Source organism: Pituophis catenifer, unplaced genomic scaffold (assembly GCF_029215685.1).
Source record: "Pituophis catenifer annectens isolate HBS135680 unplaced genomic scaffold, rPitCat1.0.hap2 SCAF_8, whole genome shotgun sequence".
Lineage (NCBI taxonomy): Eukaryota > Metazoa > Chordata > Lepidosauria > Squamata > Colubridae > Pituophis > Pituophis catenifer.
In genome coordinates this window covers 63,943,033-63,967,648 of record NW_027256888.1, presented here as the reverse complement: position 1 = coordinate 63,967,648, position 24,616 = coordinate 63,943,033, and the positions used below count along the sequence as shown (strand labels likewise).

Here is a 24,616-nt window from a genome sequence, read left to right as displayed (position 1 = left end):
ATGATATTCTTCACTGTCAGGACAAACTTGAGTGGAATTCTACTTGCTAAGCCAGAATTGGGGAAGACACCGCTCATAAATCATGCTGCTAACTTGAGACTCAAATGGTGACAAACCAGGATTTTTAAAACTGCACCTTGCATTGTAATTTTTTGCAGTACAATTTTTGAATGCTTTCACAGCAAAAAATAAAGATGAGAATGTGAGCAGGAAGATTTTGGTAAGTAATTTAATTTAATTTAATTTGTTCAATTTACATGTCGCCTTTCTCCGAAGACTCAGGGCAGCTTACAATGCATTTAAAAAACCATTATAAAAACATTTAAAAATTAAAACATCAAAACCCATTCACACCATTCATGGCCGGATCTCGCCAGATCACGAGAGTGAGATCAATGGCCCCAGGCCTGCCGGAAAAGCCAGGTCTTCACCACTTTTCGGAAGGCCAATAGGGTGGGGGTGGTCCGGACCACAGGAGGTAACTGGTTCCAGAGAGCTGGGGCAGCCACAGAGAAGGCCCTTCCCCGTGGGCCCGCCAGCCGGCATTGTTTAGCTGACGGGACCTGGAGGAGACCAACTCTGTGGGATCTTACTGGTTGCTGGGAGCCATGTGGTAGAAGGCGGTCTCGAAGATAACCTGCCCTGAGCCATGTAGGGCTTTAAAGGTAATAACCAACACCTTGAATTGTGCCCAGAGACCAATAGGGAGCCAGTGCAGCTCGCGGAGAATTGGTGTAATGTGGGTGTATCTAGGCGCACCCACGATAGCTCGTGCGGCTGCATTCTGGACCAACTGTAGTCTCCAAACGCTTTTCAAGGGTAGCCCCATGTAGAGTGCGTTGCAATAATCTAACCATGAGGTGACAAGGGCATAAGTGACTGTGAGGAGAGCCTCCCGATGCAAGTAGGTTCGCAATTGGTGCACCAGGCGAACCTGTGCAAAGGTCCCCCTAGCCACAGCTGTCAGATGTTGCTCTAATCTTAGCTGTGAGTCTAGGACAGTGATGGTGAACCTTTTTGCCATTATGTGCCAGGAGCGGGGGGAGCACAGGGGGGGTCGCGCACGTGTGCCCACACCCATAATTCTATGCGCCTCGCCCCCACGCATGCGCGTGTGACACACACACACACCCTGTTCTCCCCGCTCCTGGCACATGATGGCCCTGTAGGTCCGTTTTTCTCTCCCCAGGCTCCAGAGCCTTTCTAGGAGTCTGGGGAGGGTGAAAATGGCCTCCCCACCCCCGAGGCCCTCCAGGGTAGCTGAGCTCACCTGCCCACTGATATGGCTACATGTGCCACCTGTGGCACGCGTGCCATAGGTTCGCCGTCACAGGTCTAGGAGGACACCCAAATTGCGAGCCCGTTCTGAGGGGGACAATTTCTCCCCCCCAGAACCAAGGATGGACAATCAACATGGTCTTTAAGAGGCAATACCCACAGCCACTCGGTCTTGTCTGGGTTAAGTCTGAGCCTGTTGACTCCCATCCAGGCCCTCACAGCCTCCAGGCACCGGCACATCACATCCACTGCATCACTGAATTGATGCGGGGTACAGATATACAGCTATTAATAGTAACACACTATTTTCATTTAAAAAATTGCTTAGACCTCTCAAAGTCACCGCATCAAAGTATGAGCTTGTTGCTTGGAGAATTTTTAATTGTGAAAGTGGCATTTTCTCCTAGGGGAGTTAAGAAAGTCAGGGTGAAAAATGTAGTTGTATCATTGGGATCCTCCAGCTGTTAAGTGGAAAACTGTCCATCCCGAACATAGCAAAGGGTTAAATAGGATGTACATATAACACAGTATCCCTAATCACATCCATCCTGTGAATTAGAAGTATACTTGTATGTTTGCCAAACCTGGAAGAAAATGGAATTTGAAACCAAAGATTCTTGCAATAAAAACTGGGTCTATAGTAACTTATTTTGAATCAGCCAATAAAATTCACAAAGCTCTGCATTTTTGAATGCCTCAAGTATAGCAACACAGTAAACAATTGAAGAAATAGGCTGCATTAATAGAAGCATACAATGTTAGAAACACCCTTATTCAAACAAATGTAGTATTTTATCCAACCATTAAGTTTAAAAAACGGTATAAGGCACGGATTTCTTTTTCTGTTCAAATTGGTCTGATTCCCAGTCTTTCATAAGTGTTTTGTCGCTGCCTTCTTCCTAGACCTAAGAGAAAGTGACTAGCCCAAGATCATCCAACAGGCTTTGAGACTAAGGTAGGAGTAGAACTTAAGTCTGTTTCTAGCCTGATGCCTTAACCACGATACCAAACTGGCTTTTATACCATACAACAAATATTTTAATGATAGAAAATACTAAAATATAGCATAACACTTCAGTAAAAAGATAGTAGACATAATTATTCAGAATATTTGGGTAAAAATAGGGATGAGGGAGCTAATGACTAGATATGATAATAAAATAGAAGACAGGTGAGGGCAGAAGACAAGAATCAAAACCTTCAGCCACGTTGCAACTGATTCTATAAGTTTTCACTACCTGGAGATTTACTCAGTCACCTTTCATGGTGCATTGCAATAAATAATGGGAAATCCAGAGGTCAGCTCCCAGCATCCCATCGTTATAGCCACCAAATACCAACTCAGCAAACTATGTTAGACAGAGCGTTAAAAGATGTTAAAAGGATCGCTTTTAACTTAGCCCACACTTTCTGACTCTTAAAACCCCTGCACTTGCTATTTTTCCTGCTTAAGGCAAACATCCTCAAATGAGCAATTTAAATCAGGAAAGGATTGCTGAGGGATAAGAGATGAAGGGAGAATCCAGCCTTTTCCAGATTGCATTCATCACCCTTTATTTATCTAGTTAGGGTTTGTTTAATGCAAATATTTAAACCATTTCTTCCGAAACTCATCAGATTATATTTTCAAGAAGAGACTACAATATGCAGCCATGATTTCTCTATCGGGCAATCAGAAAGTTTTATATGCAGTCCTCAAATTACCATGAACCAATGTTTCTCATACCATGGATACTGCCCTGATAGATGTAACTGGGTTCTCACTGGTCAATCATTTCCTTTTCTCAAATAGAATTAGACATTAGTACAGACCACATTTGCTTTAATACAAGAGCTGTTTTGTTTATTATAAGGGGAAGTATTAACTGCAAGGATACAGCATCAGTTTTTACACAAAATGCTATTTGGGTTAGTGCTAGATAAACTGCAAGAACCAAAAGGCAAAAATCAGGATAACTAGGCAAAATTTCTAAGACATTTATAGCAAAGGAGGCAAATATTCCAAGGTAATATAGCTAAAGTCAGGGAGACAGCAAAACTGCCTTGATGGGTAATATCCAGGCAAAAACATTTAGCTATAGGCCAGCTAAAAATCTTCGAGACTTCCTCATATCTCCTTCTCAGTATAGGAAATATGACATCCGACCATTACACTTTACACTGAAATTGACAATTTTGGAATATCTCCTTTAAATAAGTTTTAATCTGCCACTGTCTCAACAACTGCATTAAGTGCCAGAATAACATTTTGCTACATTTCTCAAAATAAATGTGTAATTGACTAATTTATATCCCCTTCCCCCAAATTTAGCAAGACCCAGAGAATTTTGTTGCTGTTATTCATTTGCTGCTCCAGGCGCACTTTCAGATATCCATTTGGTTTCTAGAGATGCTAGCCTGGCAGCTAAACAATACATGGAACATATTAATACTAATTATAACCACAGCAAAGAATTGCATATGGATATAATACTATGTAATTCAAATCCAGGATTTGAATTCACTGTAGTTTAAGACTTATCCTTTTATAGAATATACACTACAACAGAGGCCACAACAGAGACTATCTTGTCAAAAGTAGTACAAAGCACTTCAGTATAATGAAATAAAAGGACAAATCTACTTGTCTAAAAGACAATTCACTGTACACATTTTATTTACAGTTTTGTACACTGTCTTAATATGAATGGGACTGCTTTTCTATTTGAGCCGTACTTAAACCAAAGCAAAATTTAACCTAAGGAATACAAAGTGTTAAAATACAGCATAAAATACAAAAAACAGGAATACTATTTCTAGTAAGGAATGTAATTCTGGTGTTAACATTTTTTAAAATCCACAATTATGTTCAGGAAATCACACAAACATATCACTGATTTGACTTGAAATGCATGAAATTTGTAGCAAAGCTTTGATATTACAAAATAATTACCATAGAATGCACAAAATTATGTTTATTAAACCTTTTGTCATATTCCCAGATCCTTCACCAATGTTACATGAGCAAGAACTGAAATCAGAATATCACTAATGTTATCAGAAAAGGGAAACAAATAAATTAAATCTAGCAGCCATCAGCATCAATTACAGCAATGATCATGCTGTATAAAGAAAGATTTGCTAGAAAAATGTATGCATCATACTTTTCTTTCAAACCAGCAAAACATGTTATTGCATACAGTGAAAAGATGAAAAAGTAGTAGTTTATTCCCCTGTAGAAATGGCACTGTTTTCAGGATATTTTTTTAATATAATAGTTATTTTCTTAAGAAGCATCAGAGAATGGGTTAGGGAGACATATATGGATTTGAGGGACAAATGTTGCACTGAAATTCTTTGATTGGAAAAGGTTACCTTCAGCCAAAAAATGGGGTGGGGTAGGGGTGAGGAAGAAAACAGAAGTACAAGACAAAGCAAATGAGAGTTTCACAAATTTAGCAACATTTAGATGGAAATCAGATTTAAATGCAGTCCACTCTGCTTTTATAGAGGCTTTGGTTCAGCTCCCAAATCTCGATTGCTTGACGCAGTCTCCTATGAAATACTCTGAAGGTGTCTTCTTAAACAACAAACCTATTTTTAGTGGTGGAACCACTTTTAGTAGCTGTGTCAGCATGGGACTGATAACCAATCACTATCTTTTGAGGAAGTCCTAACCTTTCCTTGTATACTCTCCTGGGAAATTAAAAACACAAAATATAAATTTAAGTAGCATTGTTCGTAATAAAACATGGCATTAATGTTCATTGTTTAAACTCCAAATGCAACATACCAGATTTTTTTACATTTCTTTTAAACAAAAGTCATTCCACTATTCACCCAGTATTTGACCTTATCATTTATCACAATCAGATTAACAGCCATATTAACATATAATGAATTTTATGTGGTAAACATCCAGTACATATACAGGTGATCCTTTGCTAAACACCCCTTAAACCATGTTTCTTTGAAAGATGGCTCACATTTTCACATAAACAAGCATTAGCACTATTTGGTTTAGTCACTGTTTATTTGATTAGCAAACAAAAAACAGAAGCCTTTAATATTTACAAGAATGATCAAAGTAGATTGATGACATTTCCTGTTTTGGAAATTAATAAACCATATAGGAACCAGGAGGGGTTCCTACATCTAAAGATCACCGCCTTCCTAAGTTCCTGATTATACCACCACTTTCATTTTTAGGTTTGTCAGCTGAGCCTCCTCAGTAGAAAGCAACCCAGAGTTCAAACTTATGAGGGACTTTCGCTTAAAGCCCAAGTGACTAAACTATCTAAACTTGTAACTTAATGTTCATAAGAGTTTGTCAGCTCCCCATCAGAATGATAGCAAAGCAGCTGATTCATGCCAATTGTCTAAAGTTTGAATTACTAAAACAGTTTACTGACCAAATTACCTTACAACTCTTTCTGCCCCCTTGATTTGTATTCATAATTGCAGTATTCTGGACGTCTGAATTGCTTCTATCTTTCTCTACTTTGGCTATTTGCAAAAATGTCAATAGAAGCTGCTGATATAATCTTAATTGAGTTATGTATAGGAGCATTTTGTTACTTGGAAAATCAGCTCAAAACGTTTATTCCTGTGCTCAATTCAATTGTTCAGCTGGCATCTCCTTACGATAAAATAGCCATGGCATGAGTGAAAGGTGTTTTTTTAAAAATGTTAGTCATCTGGAATCAACTCATTTTAAAAGGTGCTAAAATATTTATTTTTAATGGATCTTTGTGAAACTAAACAATTTTAATGCAGAATTCTCTTTGATATGTGTTAAAAATTGATAAAGGCTATTCAGAACACTGAGGCTCGTTTATTTTAGCTGTGATCTTAGATTGAAGTGAATACATGCATTAATTTTTGATATTGCATTTAATTATTTTATACTGCACTTAAACTAGCACATGAAAGATAAAGTTACTATCATTGCAATGAAGTTTGTTCATTAGGGCTATGACTTAATTCTCTTATTTAGATGAACCTTATAGAATATCAATATGAAAAAAATATTTGGAAAAATTATTTTGCCATAAAATATAATACAGGTAATCCTCAACCTATAACCACAATTGAGCCCAAAGTTTCTGTTGCTAAGGAAGACAACTAAGTGATTTTTGCCCCATTTTATGACTTTTCTTACCACAGTTATTAAGTCACTGCAATTGTTAAGTAAGTATCACAGCGGTTAAGTGAATCTGGCTTCCCCTTTGATTCTGGTTGTCAGATCATCACAAAAGATGATCACATGACCCCAAGACACCACAACAAGTCATAAATATGAATCTGCCGCTAAGTGTCTGAATTTTGATCATGCGACTCTGGAGATGCTGCAACAAGTTGTACGGAAGTGTGAAAAACAGTCATAAATCACTTTTTTCAGTGATGCTGTAACTTCGAATGGTCTCTAAATGAACTGTTTTAAGTTGAGGACTACCTGTATCATTATTTGATTTTTATGTTATCTTTTTTATCAATTCAAAACAGTGTATTTATTTAATGCCCCCACATCTTTTTCTCAAAAGTCTGTGAGGATGGTTGGGGTAAGAGTGTGAATAGTCCAAAGTCATCCAGCTGGCTTTCATGATCAAAAGATGACCAGAATTCATAGGTCTCCTGATTTCTAGCACAGAATGTTAGCTGCTATCCAAACTGGCTTTATTTGCCATGTAACCTTATTAGGCACATTTGCTACTTCATGTATCACCTTGAGAGTCCTTAAAAAAAGTATGTACCATAGTCTGCTGCAAATTCTGAATTGGTTCAAATATAAACAGCCATAATTTTGACAGCAGCCCTCCCAAAATCAGTATTAATTCTTTTGCATGACAAGGACACTAGAAGTCTTTTTCACTAAACACAGATTAGGATTATACCCCAAATCTTGATGTACTGAAACAAATGAGCTTCCTAAATTATAAAGTTGATCTGTTTCCTTTCCTGAACACAATTTATATCTGAATTAAACCATAACTAACAAAAAATAAAAGCAAAGCTTCTGAAACATCAGTATTTTCTAAAGCAGCAATTCAGAAATTTCACATCAACTTACCCTATATGTGTAACAGCATCTCTGTTTTCACATTCAGTAGTCCATATTGCTATTTTATCCCCCTTGGTTCTAACATTAACAACAGCTCCACATACATCATCACTGTAGTCATCAAAGGATTCTCCAATAAGGCACAGCAGCTACAAAATTGAAGATAATAACAAACTAAATAACAAAATACAACTGAATAGTTCCAGAAAAATACCCATTATAACAACGTAAATTTCTATTGATTTTAATGTACCACCAAGTGAAATTACAATAAATTACTGAGAAAAAAAATTCTTGGTTAAAAACTGCTACACAAAAAATCCTATTATAGGCACTTTTAACTCCCCTGAGATTTGATTTAGAAGCCCATCTATACCCGAGAGCTTCTTTAATGGTTAACATGTATAATAAGATTGTTTCAAGAACAGTACAAGAGGCATAGCCATCAAAATCCCCTTTCTTCCACAAGAAAGGTAACTCTTTTGAAAAAAATAATTAAGTAAACTGGATTATTGATAAACACTAACATCCACGGTAGAGCAAAGAATAAGTCTAGATAGTCAAAGAACTAACCCCTGGATCTTAATCTAACACCAAGAGATTATTTATTTATTGGTTCAATTTATATGCCGCCCTTCTCCGGAGACTCAGGGCAGCTTACAATGCGTTAAGCAATAGCCTTCATACTTTTTGCATATACCTGCTTAGTAGGGCTTTTGCCCCCCCTCCCCCGGGCGGTAGTTCTATTTTATACAAAGTCAGCTTATTGCCCCCACAATCCAGGTTCTCATTTTACCTACCTCGAAAGGATGGAAGGCTGAGTCAACCTTGAGCCTGGTGAGATTCGAACTTGCAGTAATTGCAGGCAGCTGGTGTTACTTAACAGTACTTTAATCTGCTGTGCCACCAAGGCTCTTTACCACCAGTGATTACCACTATCACTGACTTAAAGGCTTGTGCCAGAGGGCCAGCACTATTAGTTTCTACTTTGAATTTCACCCACTTTTACCCACAACTTATGTCCACAACTGGGACCTGAACTTCCATTGCTAAGTAATGTGGTTTGTAAAAGAAACATTGTGAGTTTACTGTTTAGCAACAGCAGTTTCAATAGTCATAGTTGCAGTAGTTAGACCTTACTCTTCTCCTATCCTGCCAAACTAAGCTTTGCTTCAATTCCACCCTCTTGCCTATCTCCCCTACTTTGCCCTTTTGGTGCCTACACTCTGCCACATATCCGTGCTGCTCTCCACCACTGCCCCCTTTCCTTCTCCTGCAGGTGCTGGGTGAAGGTGCTGCCCTAGGACATGTGCATCCAGGGCAGCATCTCTCTTCTCATCTGCTTAAAGGGAGCTTGCTAGATCCATTCAGAGAGGAGGCAGCGGAGTGGCGAACTGCAGCACTCTCCATTGCCAGGCAAGGAAGGAGAGTTGGCAATGTTCTTCAGAGCAAGGTGCATGCTATGTGAGAGGTGCTGTTTGAGGTGGCAGTAGAACTGAAGGAAGGGAAGGAAAGTAGGCTTCCAGGAGGCACAGTGCACACTCTGCGGTTACAAGCACTCTTCAGTGAGGAGTGGAGGAAAGTCCAGCATTGACAGATTCTACCCACAGCTCTGCTCACTCTTGACCCAGCTGTCCTCCTGCAAAGCTGACGAAATTCATGGGGTGGGGAGAAGTACCCTACCTCGGGATAGACACACAGAATACTCCAGTCAATCAGGAGAGTGTTATACAATCGCAGTTAATCAAGTAGAAGTACACTAGAACTCTTCTCAACCCCACTGTTTGTTTATCCACGTTGGAGCAACTAGTGAATAAGTGTTGAGTTGGGCATTGCAGAAAACAAAGCAGTTTATTCACCAAATACAAAATCTCTGCACCAGTCGTATTTTGTGTCTTTTCTTGTTTTCTCTAATAAAAGCTCAGTCTTGTCTCCAAAAATAGTGACTAGGGAAAGCACATGAGGGTTGAGCAGTGAAATCTTGGAAAGGGTGAGGCACATGATGGAGGGGAGGGCACATTGGAGGGGAGGGCACATGATGGAGGGGAGGGCCCAGTCAATTAGAAAAAAAACCCTTAAGACACTTAAAGTATCGAAGATATTAAAAATGTAATAGTCAAGTTCTCCCCTCCATCGTGCAGCTCATTTCCCCATTGGCAAGAATGGTCAAGCAGTAGGTAGACTTGTAAAAACAAAGGAACAAAGTAGCCTTCAATCATAAGCATGAATGGAACAAAATTTTGATATATAACTGCGGGGACACTGCAAAAGCCATAACTTTGAGGACCAGTCATTTCTTTAGCACAGTTGTAACTTCGAATGGTTGCTGAATGAATAGTCATAAATTGAGGAATTATCTGAAATTTACTTACTCCATCACAGCTTCTAGATACCAATTTGGAAAACAGACAGCTTTGGAATGTCAGTTATGACACAGAAAGCTGCATAATTTAAGTACGCTAATGACACCCTATGTCATAATTTCAAATGTGCACGCCTGGTATATGTAAAGCAATATAACAGCTTCATTAAAGAACACCCTCAGCAAAAAATGAATCACTAAGAAGTGTAGTACTTGAAGCATTAAAGGTAACCAATCAAAATGGTGCAATCCTATTTCATATCTAAAAAGGTTAAGAACTAAATAAAATCTGGTTTATTTTCAATCATCAAAGCTATAAAGCCAACTCAATTTCAAAGGAAAATGGGAAGTAAAGCTCAAGTGCATTAAAAATTGTAATCCAGAAACATTTATACCAACAGTATTTATTTTGGGGGGATATACACAGCCTGCTTGCTATGCCAGACCATGCTATAAAAAACTATTCATAGGTGACCTAACATTGACTGATTCATCTGATTTGAAGACAAATTTACCCCAAGTGAATGAATGAATGAATGAACCAAAAGAGAAACATTTCCTTTAAAAAATAATGCATTTATTTTCCAAATTCTATTTACTTGCCAGAACTTCCTTGAAGACAATGGCCTTCACAAATCTAAGCATGGTGTCAACATATTCAAGAAAAACTATATTAAAATAATTTGACCAATTGCAAGAAAAGGTGATTGATATCTATGGTCCAAAACATAACAAACAAGTCAGACTAATTTGAATGATTCAATGAGTTACATATTATCCACTGAGAATTTATCTCAGATATGACACTCCAATTCTAACCAGACAAAGCTGTCACCAATTTGATATAACAAATAATATTTTCCAAAATAAATCTATCTGTAAAAAGAAATATAGAGAGGAGTTGGGACTCTGCCTAGATAATGGTAGAATATCTCCCCAAAAACTGAACCAAATGGGACCAAATTTGTTGGGGAAAGACAGAAAGAGTGAGGTTAGAAAATGGGCTGGATCTCGGTGGGGCAACAGAAGAAGCATTTCCCTCCTCCCTAAACACCCAATGTTTTCTTAAGGAAGAGATAATTAGGCAACAATTCAGAAATAGTGGTCTTGCGTTTCTTAGCACACACATGCAGACAAAAAAACAGAATGCCTAGTTCACTAATACTGAATAAAATACAAAAACTGCCAATGGTTGCTATTGATAAAACAAATAGAAATAATTGTAAATGTCCTGCTCACTTCAGGATGACTCTCTGAAAACATATTAAAACAGGTCTAAATTTGGCAATTGGAGTAGGGTGGGAAAGAAACCAGCAAAACAAAGATCAAATTCAAAAATTGAAGATCAGACTGAGAGTTGTGGAGGAAAAAAATGAATCAAGAAAAATGTATCCTATGGCAGGGGTCCCTGAGCCGCGGCCCACACTACTGGGCTGTGGCTCATTCGGAACTGGGCTGTGCAAGTAACAAGTGAGTATGCACATGTGCAGCTCCATTTGTGTGACCTGCAGGTGCTTGAACTTGCAGCTCCATTTGCATGAGTAGTGTGTGTGCCCGTCACTTGTACAAATGGGAGTTATGTGTATTCACACCGGTGCCTACCACTAACACAGAACCATCTCCTCCCGCACCTGTTCGCCAAGCCGGAAAATTTGGGGAGCACTGTCCTATGGGACTGTTAGAATGTTTCTTGATGATTCATACTCAAGTTTCCACCTTCCTCGTCATATGACTCAGAGCAGAGTTACTTTGTGTTTCCCAAAACACACAGAGTAGAAACAGACTATATTAGTATATATAAAGCAGGCACCTGCTATGGCTATGATGAGTGAAGATATTGAAAAGAATTTCAACACTATGCTCTGCATACTTGATACGAAAGAAAAGCAAACACTAGAAATATGAGTTTAAAAGAATCAATAAATCAAAGCATTGGGAAAAGTTTCTCCAATGCATTCCTACAAGAGAGAAGTAGATGGGTCAGTGACTCAGAATGTTGCCAATTCCTCGACTCTAAATTTCATTTCTTGAGAAGTGATCCAAGCAGCACTAATATTAAGCAATGACAAAGGATTCAAGAACTCATGCTCTCCATACTTTCCTTAGTGGTCACTGACAACTGACAGGTCTGTAATATTTTATAGGCTTCCAAATACATTTTATAGGCTTCCAAATACATTGCATACCAGAGATATGAAATTTTCAGCTGCCAAGTCTCTAAAATTGACTCTAGCATTCTCCTTAGAATCAATATAACTGCAATGCCATTAGTTTTGTGATTGCCAGCGTTGCTATATATTTAGGATGACAATGTGTTAATCCAAGACAACATGAAAAAAGTTTTGTAACACATCTCCTGAATCAAATTCCAGAATTTAGAAGGATTCACAAAGCTCCAAGACCAATGGTTTTCATAGGCCTCCACCCAAGAAGAAAATGTAATGCCAAGAAGAAATGGTATAAGATTTCCTGCCTGAGCTGGGGATTGGACTAGAAGACCTCCAAGGTCCCTTCCAACTCTGTTATTCTGCATTCTCTCTGATGTAGCAATGGTCTAACCATGGTCAATTAATTATCTGAATAGATTTGGTACACCCTGACTTTCCATTTAGAATGTGGCCAAAATGAGCAAACAATATAAAAATCACTTACTGTCTCTAGCCAGAAGCGATCAAGATCACTTCGTCTCTGCTGCTTGTTTAGTGTAATTAGCCATCTCCCTCCCCGTTTATTCTTCTCATCTTCCCACATGGGTTCAATACCATCCTAAAAAGTGTAGTTTAATATAAAACACAATATCCACATGTGTAATTCACACAATTCATTTTTAAATATTTGAAATTTATTTATCTTTATATTACTAAGATTTTAAGTCATGCATGAAAAAAATATCAGTTTAAAAAAAATTAATGTTACTCTTCTGACAGAGAAATGGAAATCAAATACTAACTACATTAAATATTTTAATTTGCAACACTATGAAAATAGAGACAGAGACTGGTAAAATAGGAAAGACAAGATCAGCAACATTTAAACAAATCTTGGTTATGTATTTTATCCTCAGCTTTTGAAAATATCAAAATAATATTAAGATATACCCTAACACAGAAATCCCACATTATAAACATACAAACTAGTAAATAAGTTACGCTGTAATAAGTTTTATTAATACACTTTTACAATATTTTATTAAATTGTATATCCTTTAAAGTCTTTTACTTAGCAGATTATACCCAAAATAATCTAACAAGATGAAATAGACTCAAAGGTTTATTCCACGTACCTTAAAAAGTGAGTAATCACAACCAGGCATTAAATTACTAGAGAGCTGAATATGGTTATATAGCCTATTTTGGGAAAAAACATAAGTACAATCAATGAAATGAACTACCACAAATATTAAAGATTATAGATGTGCAAATGTCAAAAAACACATATATTATCTTAAATTTTGAGGTTAAATTTGAATAATTCTTAATAGCAAATGTTATTAAAAGAAAAACAGTAATTAAAATCATATAATCATTACTTTAAAAACTAATTCATACTGTCATCATCACAATACTTGAGAATGCGGATTCGACCGGAAGCGTCACGGCGAGACAGTCGGGGAATTTGCGGGCTCCAATGAGCTCCGCAAAAACCGGACTGATGAACCATCGCCAAGGGGTCTTTGGACTAGAACCGTCCTGTAGGGACAGAGATGAAGGACAGGCACCTCGGAAGACGAAGAGGAACAGGCAAATTCCTCGAAGGTCGGAGGTAGCTCTCTACAACTTGGTGGCGGGGGGCGGCAGCTGTCACGAAGCTAGGGCAACCGGACTAAGCATTGAGCAGGAGCGGTGAATCGAACGGAGTTTTTGAAGCCAGGTGAGTGTCAGCCAACTCACAATAAGGAAAAATTTTTTTTTAAACCTGAAGACCCCTAGCGAAAAAACGGCAACTAATAAGCATGGGAGAAAGAAAAGAGGATATTGAAGCGTATCTTTAAAGAGACAAAAACCCGAATAGAAAATTGATCTTTGAACAAAACGACCTAGAAAATAATTTGGAAAATTTTAAAAATGAAAGAAATTACCCCAAGATTGATTAAAAGATTGGAAAGAAATAAATAGATCCTTTTTCTCTCCTCTTTCTTGTGAACTTTAAAAAAAAACAAAAGAGAATGGATAATAAGCCCTGTAATAGAAGTGCTGTATGAACAAAAGGAAAAAGGAAAAAAGAAACGAAAAAGAGCTGTTTAAATCTAGACTGGGCTATAAAACTGATTTGGTATTTTTAAAGCTAAAAAGAAAAAGAGAAACTGGTTAAGATTGCTAATATAGATTGAAACAAATGGATACTTGTTAGATAACCGGAAATTGTGGATTGCAGAGACACCTTCAGGAGCAAAAAGGAACACTGTAACTTGGTTTGTGTTTTGGAAAATTGTGAACTTTACAGATAACAGCCGTGAGAACTTTTGGGGAGGATTCTTTTGTTTGCAAACGGCTTGACTTTGCGGGGCGGGGCGGGGGGAAGGAGGAATACTATTGAACTTTTAAAATTGGAGCAATACTAACTCAAAAAGAATAAAATGGCACAGGAAATTAGAGAAATGATTAAAGCGATGTACTTGTCATGGAAAATGGAAGAGAAATAACTACAACGATCCACGGGGAATTAAAATCTGAGGACATAAAAAACGAGATAGAGCATACGCAAGCTGACAAGGAAACAGACGGAAAAGTAAGACACAGAGGCTGAAAATAAAGAAGATAAAGAATATATGATTAAATATGAAAATGTATTTGAATATGAGGATAGTAATAATAAAAAAGAGGTTTTTAGAGATTACATTGGGATTAACAATGAAAGAAATAGGGAGGATAGAAAGAGACAAATATGGAAAGAAGAGTGGAACAGAAAGGATATAAAGAATTTAAAAGATTACACTGGGATTTACAGTGAAAAGATAAAAAAGAGAAAGAGGGTGGAAAACAACAGGAAATATAGGGCAGAAGAGAAGAATCCAGAACTTTGATATACAGAATGACAATATTGGGCTAAACAGCGGGCTAAACAGTGGTGAAATAAAAAAAAAGAGAAAAGAGAGAGGGAATAATGGGAAATATAGGGCAAAACAGGAGAGATCAGGATTTTAAAGTACAGGAAAGAAGGGGAAAGAAAAAAGTAAAAATAAAAATGAAAAGGGAGAAAAGGAGAAAGAAATGAAAGAGGAATTTGAGGTATATAGAACTGAAATATGAATTGTAGTAAGAAATAATGGTAAATCATACGATGGTGAAAATGAATTGAACAATAATTGGAATATTATCATTTGTATTTTTGAAATCTAGATAATGATGTTTTTTCTTTTCTTTTTTAGAAATATGAATAAGTTTAAATTGTAATAATTGAAATACTTTTAATGGTTTATGGTGGTGTGTATAGAAATGATTAAATGAGGACTTGAAACAATACATAGGGGAAGCAATATGGGTAGAGGATAACAGCGAGAATATTTTTAAATTTAATTAAAGAAATTGTAATAGATGAAATATTTTAAATTGTATATTGTGGTAAAAGTAGAAATGATTAAGATGTGGTTCGGAGCAACATAGGGGGAAAATTATTTGATATATGAAAATGGAACTAATTGGAATAGCCATGTTCATATTCTTTTTTCTTTTTTTCTTCTTGTTTGAATATACAAATGGAAAAGATATTTACATAAGTAATTGATTATATTAAAATGTTGGACTGTATCAATTAAGAAAATGTAAGATAAAACAAATGAGTTCACTATTCCTATAAGAATTGAACAATTGTAACATCACAAAATTAATTATTATGATGGTGGATATAAAAACAGATGACAATGAGAAGGGGTTTAATATAGAATAGAAGGGAAAATTGGAATTTGGTTAAAATTAGAGATGAAAATGAAGGGCAATATTGGTAAAAAATAGACGAAAATAAATACTATTTATTTACTTATTGGTTTGATTTATATGCCGCCCTTCTCCGGAGACTCAGGGCGGCTTACAATGCGTTAAGCAATAGCCTTCATACTTTTGTATATACCTGCTTAGTAGAGCTTTTGGCCCTCCCTAAGCGGTGTTCTTTTTTATTCAAAGTCAGCTTATTGCCCCCACAATCCGGGTCCTCATTTTACCTACCTCGGAAGGATGGAAGGCTGAGTCAACCTTGAGCCTGGTGAGATTTGAACTCGCAGTAATTGCAGGCAGCTAGCAGCTAAGTGCTACTTTAACAGCACTTTAGTCCGCTGCGCCACCAAGGCTCCTTTTACTATGGCAAAAAGGAGGTATAGAAATTGTAATTTTAGTTGTAAGGATCAAAAACTGTTTAAATTTGTTAACCGGTCAAATACTCTGTTCAGCAAAAATACACTGTATGTTTTTGTGTGTGTATGTGTAAAAAATAAAGAAAAACTCTTCACAATACTTGAGAATGCAGTTCACAGGATTTCCAATACTTCACAGAGCCAATCGCTTGCAGTTTCGTAGGTGCCCTCTTTTTATAATTGTAGCAGGTAACAATATTTAATAACACGTTCAACTTTCCCAAACTTAAGTCTAAATTAGATAACCCATGATCCACTGGGTCATCATTTTAGAAACATTTCCTTACCTAAGCAGAGAAACAGATGATTGGGCAAAAAAGCAGTGGGAGAAGAAATAATTTCTGACTTTTTGCCAGCATGACCAGGGAGGGCTGACTGCCCTCTGGAAGCCAATGGTGGGATCAATCTAGCCAGCCTTTGGAAGGTTAGGGCTGGACCAGTTTACTGCACCCCTGGGCAGTGGCCCAGAAGCATTGAAGGAACACAAATTTGCCAATTTCAATCCCACGGGAGTCATGTGTCCCAGATTTTTGAAGCATTCTGTAAATTAGCCCATTTGATATTTTGGTTCAAAAATTGTTGCTCTATAATGCACTGTTTCACCCAATTAAAAGTTACAGAGCAAGTTTTAATTGTACATTGGTGTTCTTTACAAATTCACTTCACTTTTGTCTTTGAATATTCCCTCTCGTTCAACTTATTCCCCTATATTTTCTCATATATAATTCTCAATAACAAACAGATGAGATGAAAAGATACTCAAGTTTCAAGTCTGATTTATAATTTTACTTACGCCCAAAAATCTTCAACAGTATCAAACTTTGAGATCAGACGAAGATTTGCTTGCCAAGTTTTACTTTTGTCATTTTTAAAGAACCAGAGTGCCCACCTGAAAAAAAATAATAACTTTATATTGGCATACAATTATTTTAAAAGGTAGAGATTGAAATCATAGTATACAAGGAAATTTGGGAAGGAAAATACAAAACAAGAATACACAAAAAAATATACAGGTTTAATGTTCATTTCCATTATTTTATTAAACAATGAACACCTAAGCATACAAGGGAGATTCTAAGTGTGAACAGTACTATAGAATAAATCTGAAGTCATACCTATGTTTATATAATGACTATAGTGACTACCCTCCTTTTCCAAATTTCCATTTTCTGGAAACAGATCATAAAGGAATCAGTTTGAACTATATAATTGGAAATAACTTTAAATAACGTATAAGCCTGTGGTGGCACTTATAGCTGACAAGTGAATCAATTAATTTCTGATTCAGAAATTAGAATTCCTTATACCAACTCCCCTGCTAAAAGAAAAATATAGCATTCAATTGTTCTGAGGAAGAATCAGATTACATGTCATACCCATTGTACCACCCTAAAGTCTGATAATCATAAAACTGATTGTTGTCAAGTTTCTACTAATAGGTATGACTTGCAGAAGGTGGTTGATACTCTCATTGTTTCAGGCTTGGAAGGATTTGTATTTTAAATTTTGTAGCCATGTTTCATTGGCCTATTCAAAAATTTAAAAATCATGATTTTGCAACTTATTCTATCAACTAGCATCTATCACCAATAGATCTAACTATAGTAACCATGAATATATTCAGCAAAAAGAAAGGGTAAATGGCAAAAACAAGCTATAATACAGAATTGGACAATTAACAGGTAAAATGCCACTTTTTTATATAATCCCTTTAAAAATGCAATAATAGCCTACTGGAAAATAATTCTATTTTGCAAAGGGTTAATACAAACCTTAAACAAAGCTAACATTCAAAAACACTCATTTTGAAGTAATTCAAAAGAATGCATTTGAGATAATTCAAATTTTAAGTTAAGAGCTTGCCATGTTCCTTAAACAAACTACTATACAACTGTCTCTGCCAAGAATATTGACAATTTGTAAATTCATATATTGCTGACTGCCAATCTAATATATGTTTGAGAAATAACAGCCAATGGGAAGGATTATTGCTTTCATTTCCTAATTTTGACCATCTCAGAAACATTTATATAGTAGCTAATATTGAGAACAAACTTCAATTCTAGCTATTGATCTACTAAGGCTTTAAAGCATTTTCTTGCACAAAATACTGGAAACCTAGTGAAAAACAGTAACTAAAAATGACAATTCACAAATATGAATGTATCATAATCTATCAACAAAATGTGAAAATAAAATGGGAATTATAAACATATATGCTATGCATAATATCTAAGGTACAGTGCTGCAATTACATATAGATTGAAGACATTTGTTTCTGAAAAGGTTTCCCTGAACAGGTCACTTTGAATTTCATGTATTCTTGAAAATGTGTCTTTCGGACAAGAAAGTAATTTCAATTTCAAAGAAAAAAATATTCGGACAAAAGCAATATATTCTAGAGATGAAGTGTTTTGTTTTGCATATCCTACACTATTGTCTCTTAAATCAGCGGCCGCCAACCTTTTGCGCACCAGAGACCGGTACTGCAGAAAGAGGTTTTTCCATGGACTGTAGGGGGCTTGGTTTCGATGCTGCCTGCATCCTGCAGATGGGGCTTTGCTTGTTTGTGCAGCCTGGTGCCGGTCCACAGACTGGAGGTTGAGAATCCCTATCTTAAATTACTAGTGGCACGGGTTGAACATGCCTGATTACATTGAATCAGATGAAATATTCCTTCCCATTTGAAAAAGTGAAAGTGTATCTTTATAGATATATTTCGTATAGACATTATATCTGTAAATGCTACTGAAGTTGTCATGCAGAAGTCATAAATCGAATAAATAAATGCAGTATATAAAGCAAGTAATACACAGAGACACAAAATACTTATTTTTAGAAATTGGTTTTCAAATTAGAACACTTCAGGTTGAAGGATGTCATACAATTTTGGAAGGATTACTGTTGACAAATCATTCTAGTTGGAAACTGAAAAAGAAATCCTCCTAAGAATTAAAAGCTATCATACATAATTTCATATGCACATTTAATTAGTAGTACTGTTTATTGTAGTCATGGTTTATAAGATTTTTAAGATTATTTCCCTGAATCGCCTTTGTAGTTTTATATCACTTGATGCTATATATCATTTCTGAAATTCTGAATTTATTTAGTGCCTTGCATAGTAGCTCAAGATTGTCTTTACATTTTTAAACAGACCAAAAACAGGAGGTAGACATATTAACCAAATCACGCATGTGCATCTTTTTTTCATAACAAGAGCTGTTTTAAGGCCTTGAGTTGTATGTGGAAAGGTGTGCTCCAAAAACTGAACAGAGAAAGGAAAAACAAAAATGTGTCTTAATTTTTATTAAAATTAGATAAAATCAATTATTTCCCAGAGCTTAGCAGTTTTGCATCAACTGAAATTTTTTGGGAAGAATTCTGAGACTAGCAGGCTCTATTCTGTCAATTAAAACCTAAAAGTACTGACCCAGTCATAACCCACATTCTACCTTTATTAAGATGACCAAGGAAAGTTGGGGCAAAGATTTTAATTGCATTCAAAAGTAATATTTTGGGAAGAAACTGAAATTCTTTTAAGATTCTGAATAGGGAAAGTATGTCAAATACTATTTATTGTCCAAAGTACAATTTGGCTCAAACTACTGTAGATAGGACAATTAGCTGACTTTTAAACCAAGAACTTATTTACCTGTCAACACTGTGCTTCAAATTGTTACTGTATGTTATACAAATCATAATATGAAACATAAGGTAAGTTAGTATATTATACTTTCCAGTTTAAAATTGCAACACAGACAGTGATTTGGAACCTTGTTATGTAGTGTTTTTCATCTGAAATTTCTTGAAACATAAAGAGAACATACAACATTTCAGAGGTTTTCATAAAGGATCTGTAATTTAACATAAAAGTGTTCCCCAACATTTCAAAAGGAAGATATGTGGATATGTATTCTGCATTTAAAAAAATGTATTCCAAAATATCTAATTAATTCTGTTTTAGAACATGCTATTACAAAATTTAAAGGAAACATGCCCCACCTGTTTTGTAATGGATGCTTAACGTATGTTTCAGGACTCACAATCTCCTGACTTGCTGGCGTCTCAGTTTTCTCAGTTTTCTCTTCTTCTGAAGTCTGAGGGTTAGAAATGGTTTCCTAGACAAACAAAATAAACAATTAACTTGCTTCTTTATAAAGAATAATATATTATGCATAAAAGTTTATTTAAAAGATAACTACCATGTTCAAATATTCTGCCATTAACATTTACAAATCTTTTTAGTATGGATATGTCTATATTTTCCAAATATAGGCATTCTAGAACAATTAGAATGAATGTAAAGTTCACCAGTCACCTTAGTCAACTGCAACTGAAACAGTAAGATGGAATCTATTTCTCCACGGAGGATTATATTATCAAATGTGTGCAAAAATATCAAACTTTTACTTTTCTTAATGCAGTAATTCTCATAGCACATACTATTAAGTGATTCAATACCATAGGCCCCATACATACTCCAAATGTATAATTTAGGTAAAATAGAACAGACAATGGTACCAATCAACATGTTTTGAATTATTGTTAACTTTACTACATTGTAAACAGCTACGTTTTCATAGGGATTTCTTGCCCTTTCTCTATATTTCATTAAGGTCTGAAATATTAAAACATATGATAGAATTTAAGGTACGCACAAATCACTGTCAATTGTAATACTGTAATATATTTGATTAGGAATCACATACAAATGTTATTTATTGCAAAATTCTTTTATGGACACCCAATGTATAAAAAATACTGTAATAGGACAGTTGCTGATAAAACTAGTTACATTAGGGTCTCAAAAATTAGTGTAAAACATTTGTTATAACTAACTTAGAAAGTATTGATTTCAGTGGGGTTAGATATATAGTATTTTTTCTGGATGCTTAACTGGGTAATTGGGATGTTATTTCCTATTTCCAGCCCATCATTTACTGACAATGTTCCATCATTTAATGACATAATTACATTTTAGGATTAGGGTTTAGGGTTAAACACTTAGTGACATAGCAATCCCAGCAGTCCCCATTAAACCAGATTTGTGGTTGGTAAGTGAGGATCTTCTCAAAACTTCCTGCTGGCTTCCAACAACCAAAGACAGTGGGAAAGTAGCAGGAAGTTGAAAGTCCCAGTAGGCTGTAAATGAATGCTGCAGGGGAGGGGTAAACGCATAATGTGAGTGTGGTGCAAGCACAGCAAAGCTTGGGTGCCTGCTGCCAAGTGGGAGAGAGATGGCGCACAAGATTTGGCTGCAGTTGCTGGGCACAGGAGACTTACCTGAGTGACTTGCAACCTTTTCTGCCAGCTCCCCCATTAACTTTGCTTGAAGAAAGCCAGCAGAAATGGTTGCAAATGGCAATCACATCACCATGGCACACTGCAACTGTTGTTTGAGCTGGTTGCCAAGCATCCAGATTGCAATGATAGGGTGATGCAGTCGCCAGAACTTTTGAGGGCTGATCTTAGTGCCACTCACTCACGTTGTAACTTGCTGAACAAGTGGTCATTAACCATGGACTACCTGTAAAGAAGACACCTTACTGTCATGTAAATGGTATACTCCTGCCACTTTTTAGATTTACATCTATAAAATCTGAGGAGAAATTTTTCTGCCCCTTAACAAAGGCTAAAAATAATAATCCAGCTACAAAAGCATTATTTCTAAATGAAAACTACTATGACAAATGAAGATAACTATGAGGATTTATTTTGTACGTTCTATATGCTATAATAGGAGTGTCAAACTCTTGGCCCACGAGCCGGATATGTCACATGCTGGCCCCGCCCCCGCCCAGTTTAGCGAAGGGGGAAAAAGCCCCAATACGTCAGGTGACGACGCTGTGATGAAGCAAGTTTGATACTGTATTAGAGTATCTGGAGATATAGTGATATTACCATCTAACAGATGGTACACAAAAACTATAATAGCTAAAACTAGCATATAAAAAGAACCATTTGATATTAGCAGTCTACAGACTGATTAAATATGTAACTTTCAATTTTATTACCTGTTCTCTTAGCTGCAGTTATAAGATATATTATACCTTAGGTGAAGAAAATCTTTCAATAACCAACAACACAGACTTGTCGTCCCTTTAACTTCCAATCTAAACAGGAATGAAATTAATCCTTATGCATACTTGTGGATCATCTGAAAACTGAACCCATCATTTTATACTTAATCGTGTTAAATTGTAAATTAGCTTGTGAAAACTACTTTTTTAATAAACACTTTTCTTAAAAAAGAAGCATCATGTAAAATTTCTGCACACAATAAAACTCCTGAACTAAATATATCTGCTTTGGCTTATTGATTTTGCTGGTAGTTGAATGTTTTTGAAGTTTATTCCCATCATGTAACAAAACTATATGAATGTTCACTGTCTTTCCTTCATGTTATAGATTTAATAAGCTTGTCTTTCAAGTAAGTAAAATTAAAGTAACAGACATGCACATATTCAAAATTTCAGCTTACCTTTACTGAACTACATAACCCAGAATGGCTTTCAATCATGACGATTCAAAAACTTTTAACTGTCATTCATATAACTCTTCTGTATACATGCACTTTTTTCTCTACTTGCTTTGGAAACTGATAATGCTTATAAAAGTTTAAAAATTAGGAATGTGCGAAGTCTATCAGAAAAGGAGTTTCCAAAAAGGCAAACGCTCTTGAAGCTGTAATTTAGTAGTAATTATGGATCATTCCATAGTTTTTTTCTTCTGAGTTTAAAAACCTTGTATTATCCTGGCAACATTTATGGAGTAGAAAAATACACTTGTAAATTGTGCCTACTCTGGAACATGAGGGATGACATTTTTTATAACTAGATACAGAGGCACATAGTACATGCATGCTGTGCCCTGGCAAATCTCATTCCTTTTATACGTAGTGAAATACTACTTGTGTTTAATTTGCCACTACCTACAGTGTCATTGCCAACTGCAGTTCTCTTGGTTCAATGCTAGTATTTCCTCCTGCTCAGTATTACTACTGTCATCTTCCATTGCATGCCAACGCCTACTTTTGTGGTTCAGCACTCAACTTATAATACAGTAGGTTGCAATGGGGGGGGGGGGACACACCTATGATGGACAACTTTTCCTTCAACAAATTAGTATTTGAAAATGTTTGGCCTTAAAAATTCTGCACAGCTAGGGGAGAAAGAGGAGCAAACATCTATTTAAGTATAGGAGAAGTGTACGAAGGAGGCCTAAATCAGAGACAACCTTCTTTATAGAAAAGTTGAAAACTGAAGTACAGCGAAATGATAAGGCCTGTACGGATCCGCCCCAAATTTTGCTCCTGTGAAAGAATGTTTTTAGTTTTTTTCCCCCCTAGCCGGTTCTATGGGGTTCAATTATAACTATATTTTTCTTGGGAAATGCCGAGGAGCAGAAAAAGAAAAAGGAAACAAGTTAAGCCAAGGATCAAAAAAAAAAAAAAAAAAAAGCAGCAATTTTTGTCGCCTGGTTCGGAGACCGCAGGACTGTACGGTTCGAGTGGAAACAAGCGGGCGTTGTGACAGCATTGGGAGCAGCCCCGAAGATCAGGGATGGGAGCTGTGGAGGAAGGTATTCTCCGTCGGTGGTTTGGGCACTTTTGAGTCTGGCAGGCGTGGGGAGACAAGGAGACACAGGCCGGAATAAGCGGCACTCTCCGCTAGCTGGCACGGCGAATTACAGAGAAGTTATGTCCAGGATGGGGGCCCAGAGTCCGGCCGAGCTCCGCCCTCCTCTCTCGTGGTGAATTCTCCTCGCCCTGCACCCGCCGGCCGTCTTCGGCCTTCCTCTTTCCACCTCACCCGTCACACGACCCCTCCTCCCCGTCGCCCCCTCAACGCCCCCGCCCAAACTGTGACGGCACAATCCTGGCCGCTCGCCTCACACGCTCGGAGTCGTCTTCCCATCCTCCTCCCGCCAAAGGCGCTCCATCGCACACGCCGGCGCCTTTCGCTCGCCGTACGCACGCGCGCGCCACACACCACTTCCCAGGCCGCTGTCTGCCGCCCTCCCTCTTCTCCAACCATCTCTACCCCCCCACCCCACCCCCCCACCCCCTTTCGGCTTTCTAGCTGAGATTTTTGTGTCCCCCCCCCCCTTTTCAGGGCCGAGCGGTCTTTTCACAATCTTCACTGAAGCCTACGTGACAGAGCGAGGGCGGAGAAAAAGAGGAAGGCGGAGGGGGGAGAAGGGGGGGTGTAAACCAAAGGGAGGAAACGGGAATAAGGACACTCACCGGTTCCACCGTCGCCATCTTAGATCGCTCTGATCGCACAAGCGCTGAGGGGAGGAGAGAGGTAAAAGGGGAAGGCGGATAACAAATCAGGTTCGAAAACGATTGGTCGGCGGAGAGTCACGTGGAGGCGGCGGCCGTTTTGGCGGCTCGGCGCGTGCGCAAGCCCGGTGCGGGGAGGGGTTGGTGCCCGCTGCCAGAGGGAGCAGCAGCAGCAGCGTCTTCTGGGAATTGTAGTCTCGGTTTATTTTTTTTCTCCCCTCTCCCCCACCTTCCCTTTCCAGGAGAGAAATCACGTGGGAAAGGCAGACAGGGGCATGTCAGGCTGAGGCGAGGTTCCTCAGA

At 37.3% G+C, this 24,616-nt stretch overlaps 1 protein-coding gene across 1 annotated transcript; it reads right to left on the bottom strand.

The window, feature by feature from the left end:
• Positions 1 to 3,916: 3,916 nt before the first annotated feature.
• EIF4E (eukaryotic translation initiation factor 4E) lies at positions 3,917 to 24,317 on the bottom strand. The gene is made up of 7 exons (XM_070948124.1): positions 24,275 to 24,317; positions 20,032 to 20,147; positions 16,820 to 16,915; positions 12,964 to 13,027; positions 12,333 to 12,446; positions 7,328 to 7,467; positions 3,917 to 4,953 (listed from the first exon to the last, which is right to left on the bottom strand). The coding sequence occupies exons 1-7, from the start codon at positions 24,290 to 24,292 to the stop codon at positions 4,839 to 4,841; spliced, it is 663 nt and encodes a 220-aa protein (XP_070804225.1). The 5' UTR covers positions 24,293 to 24,317; the 3' UTR covers positions 3,917 to 4,838.
• Positions 24,318 to 24,616: the final 299 nt, after the last annotated feature.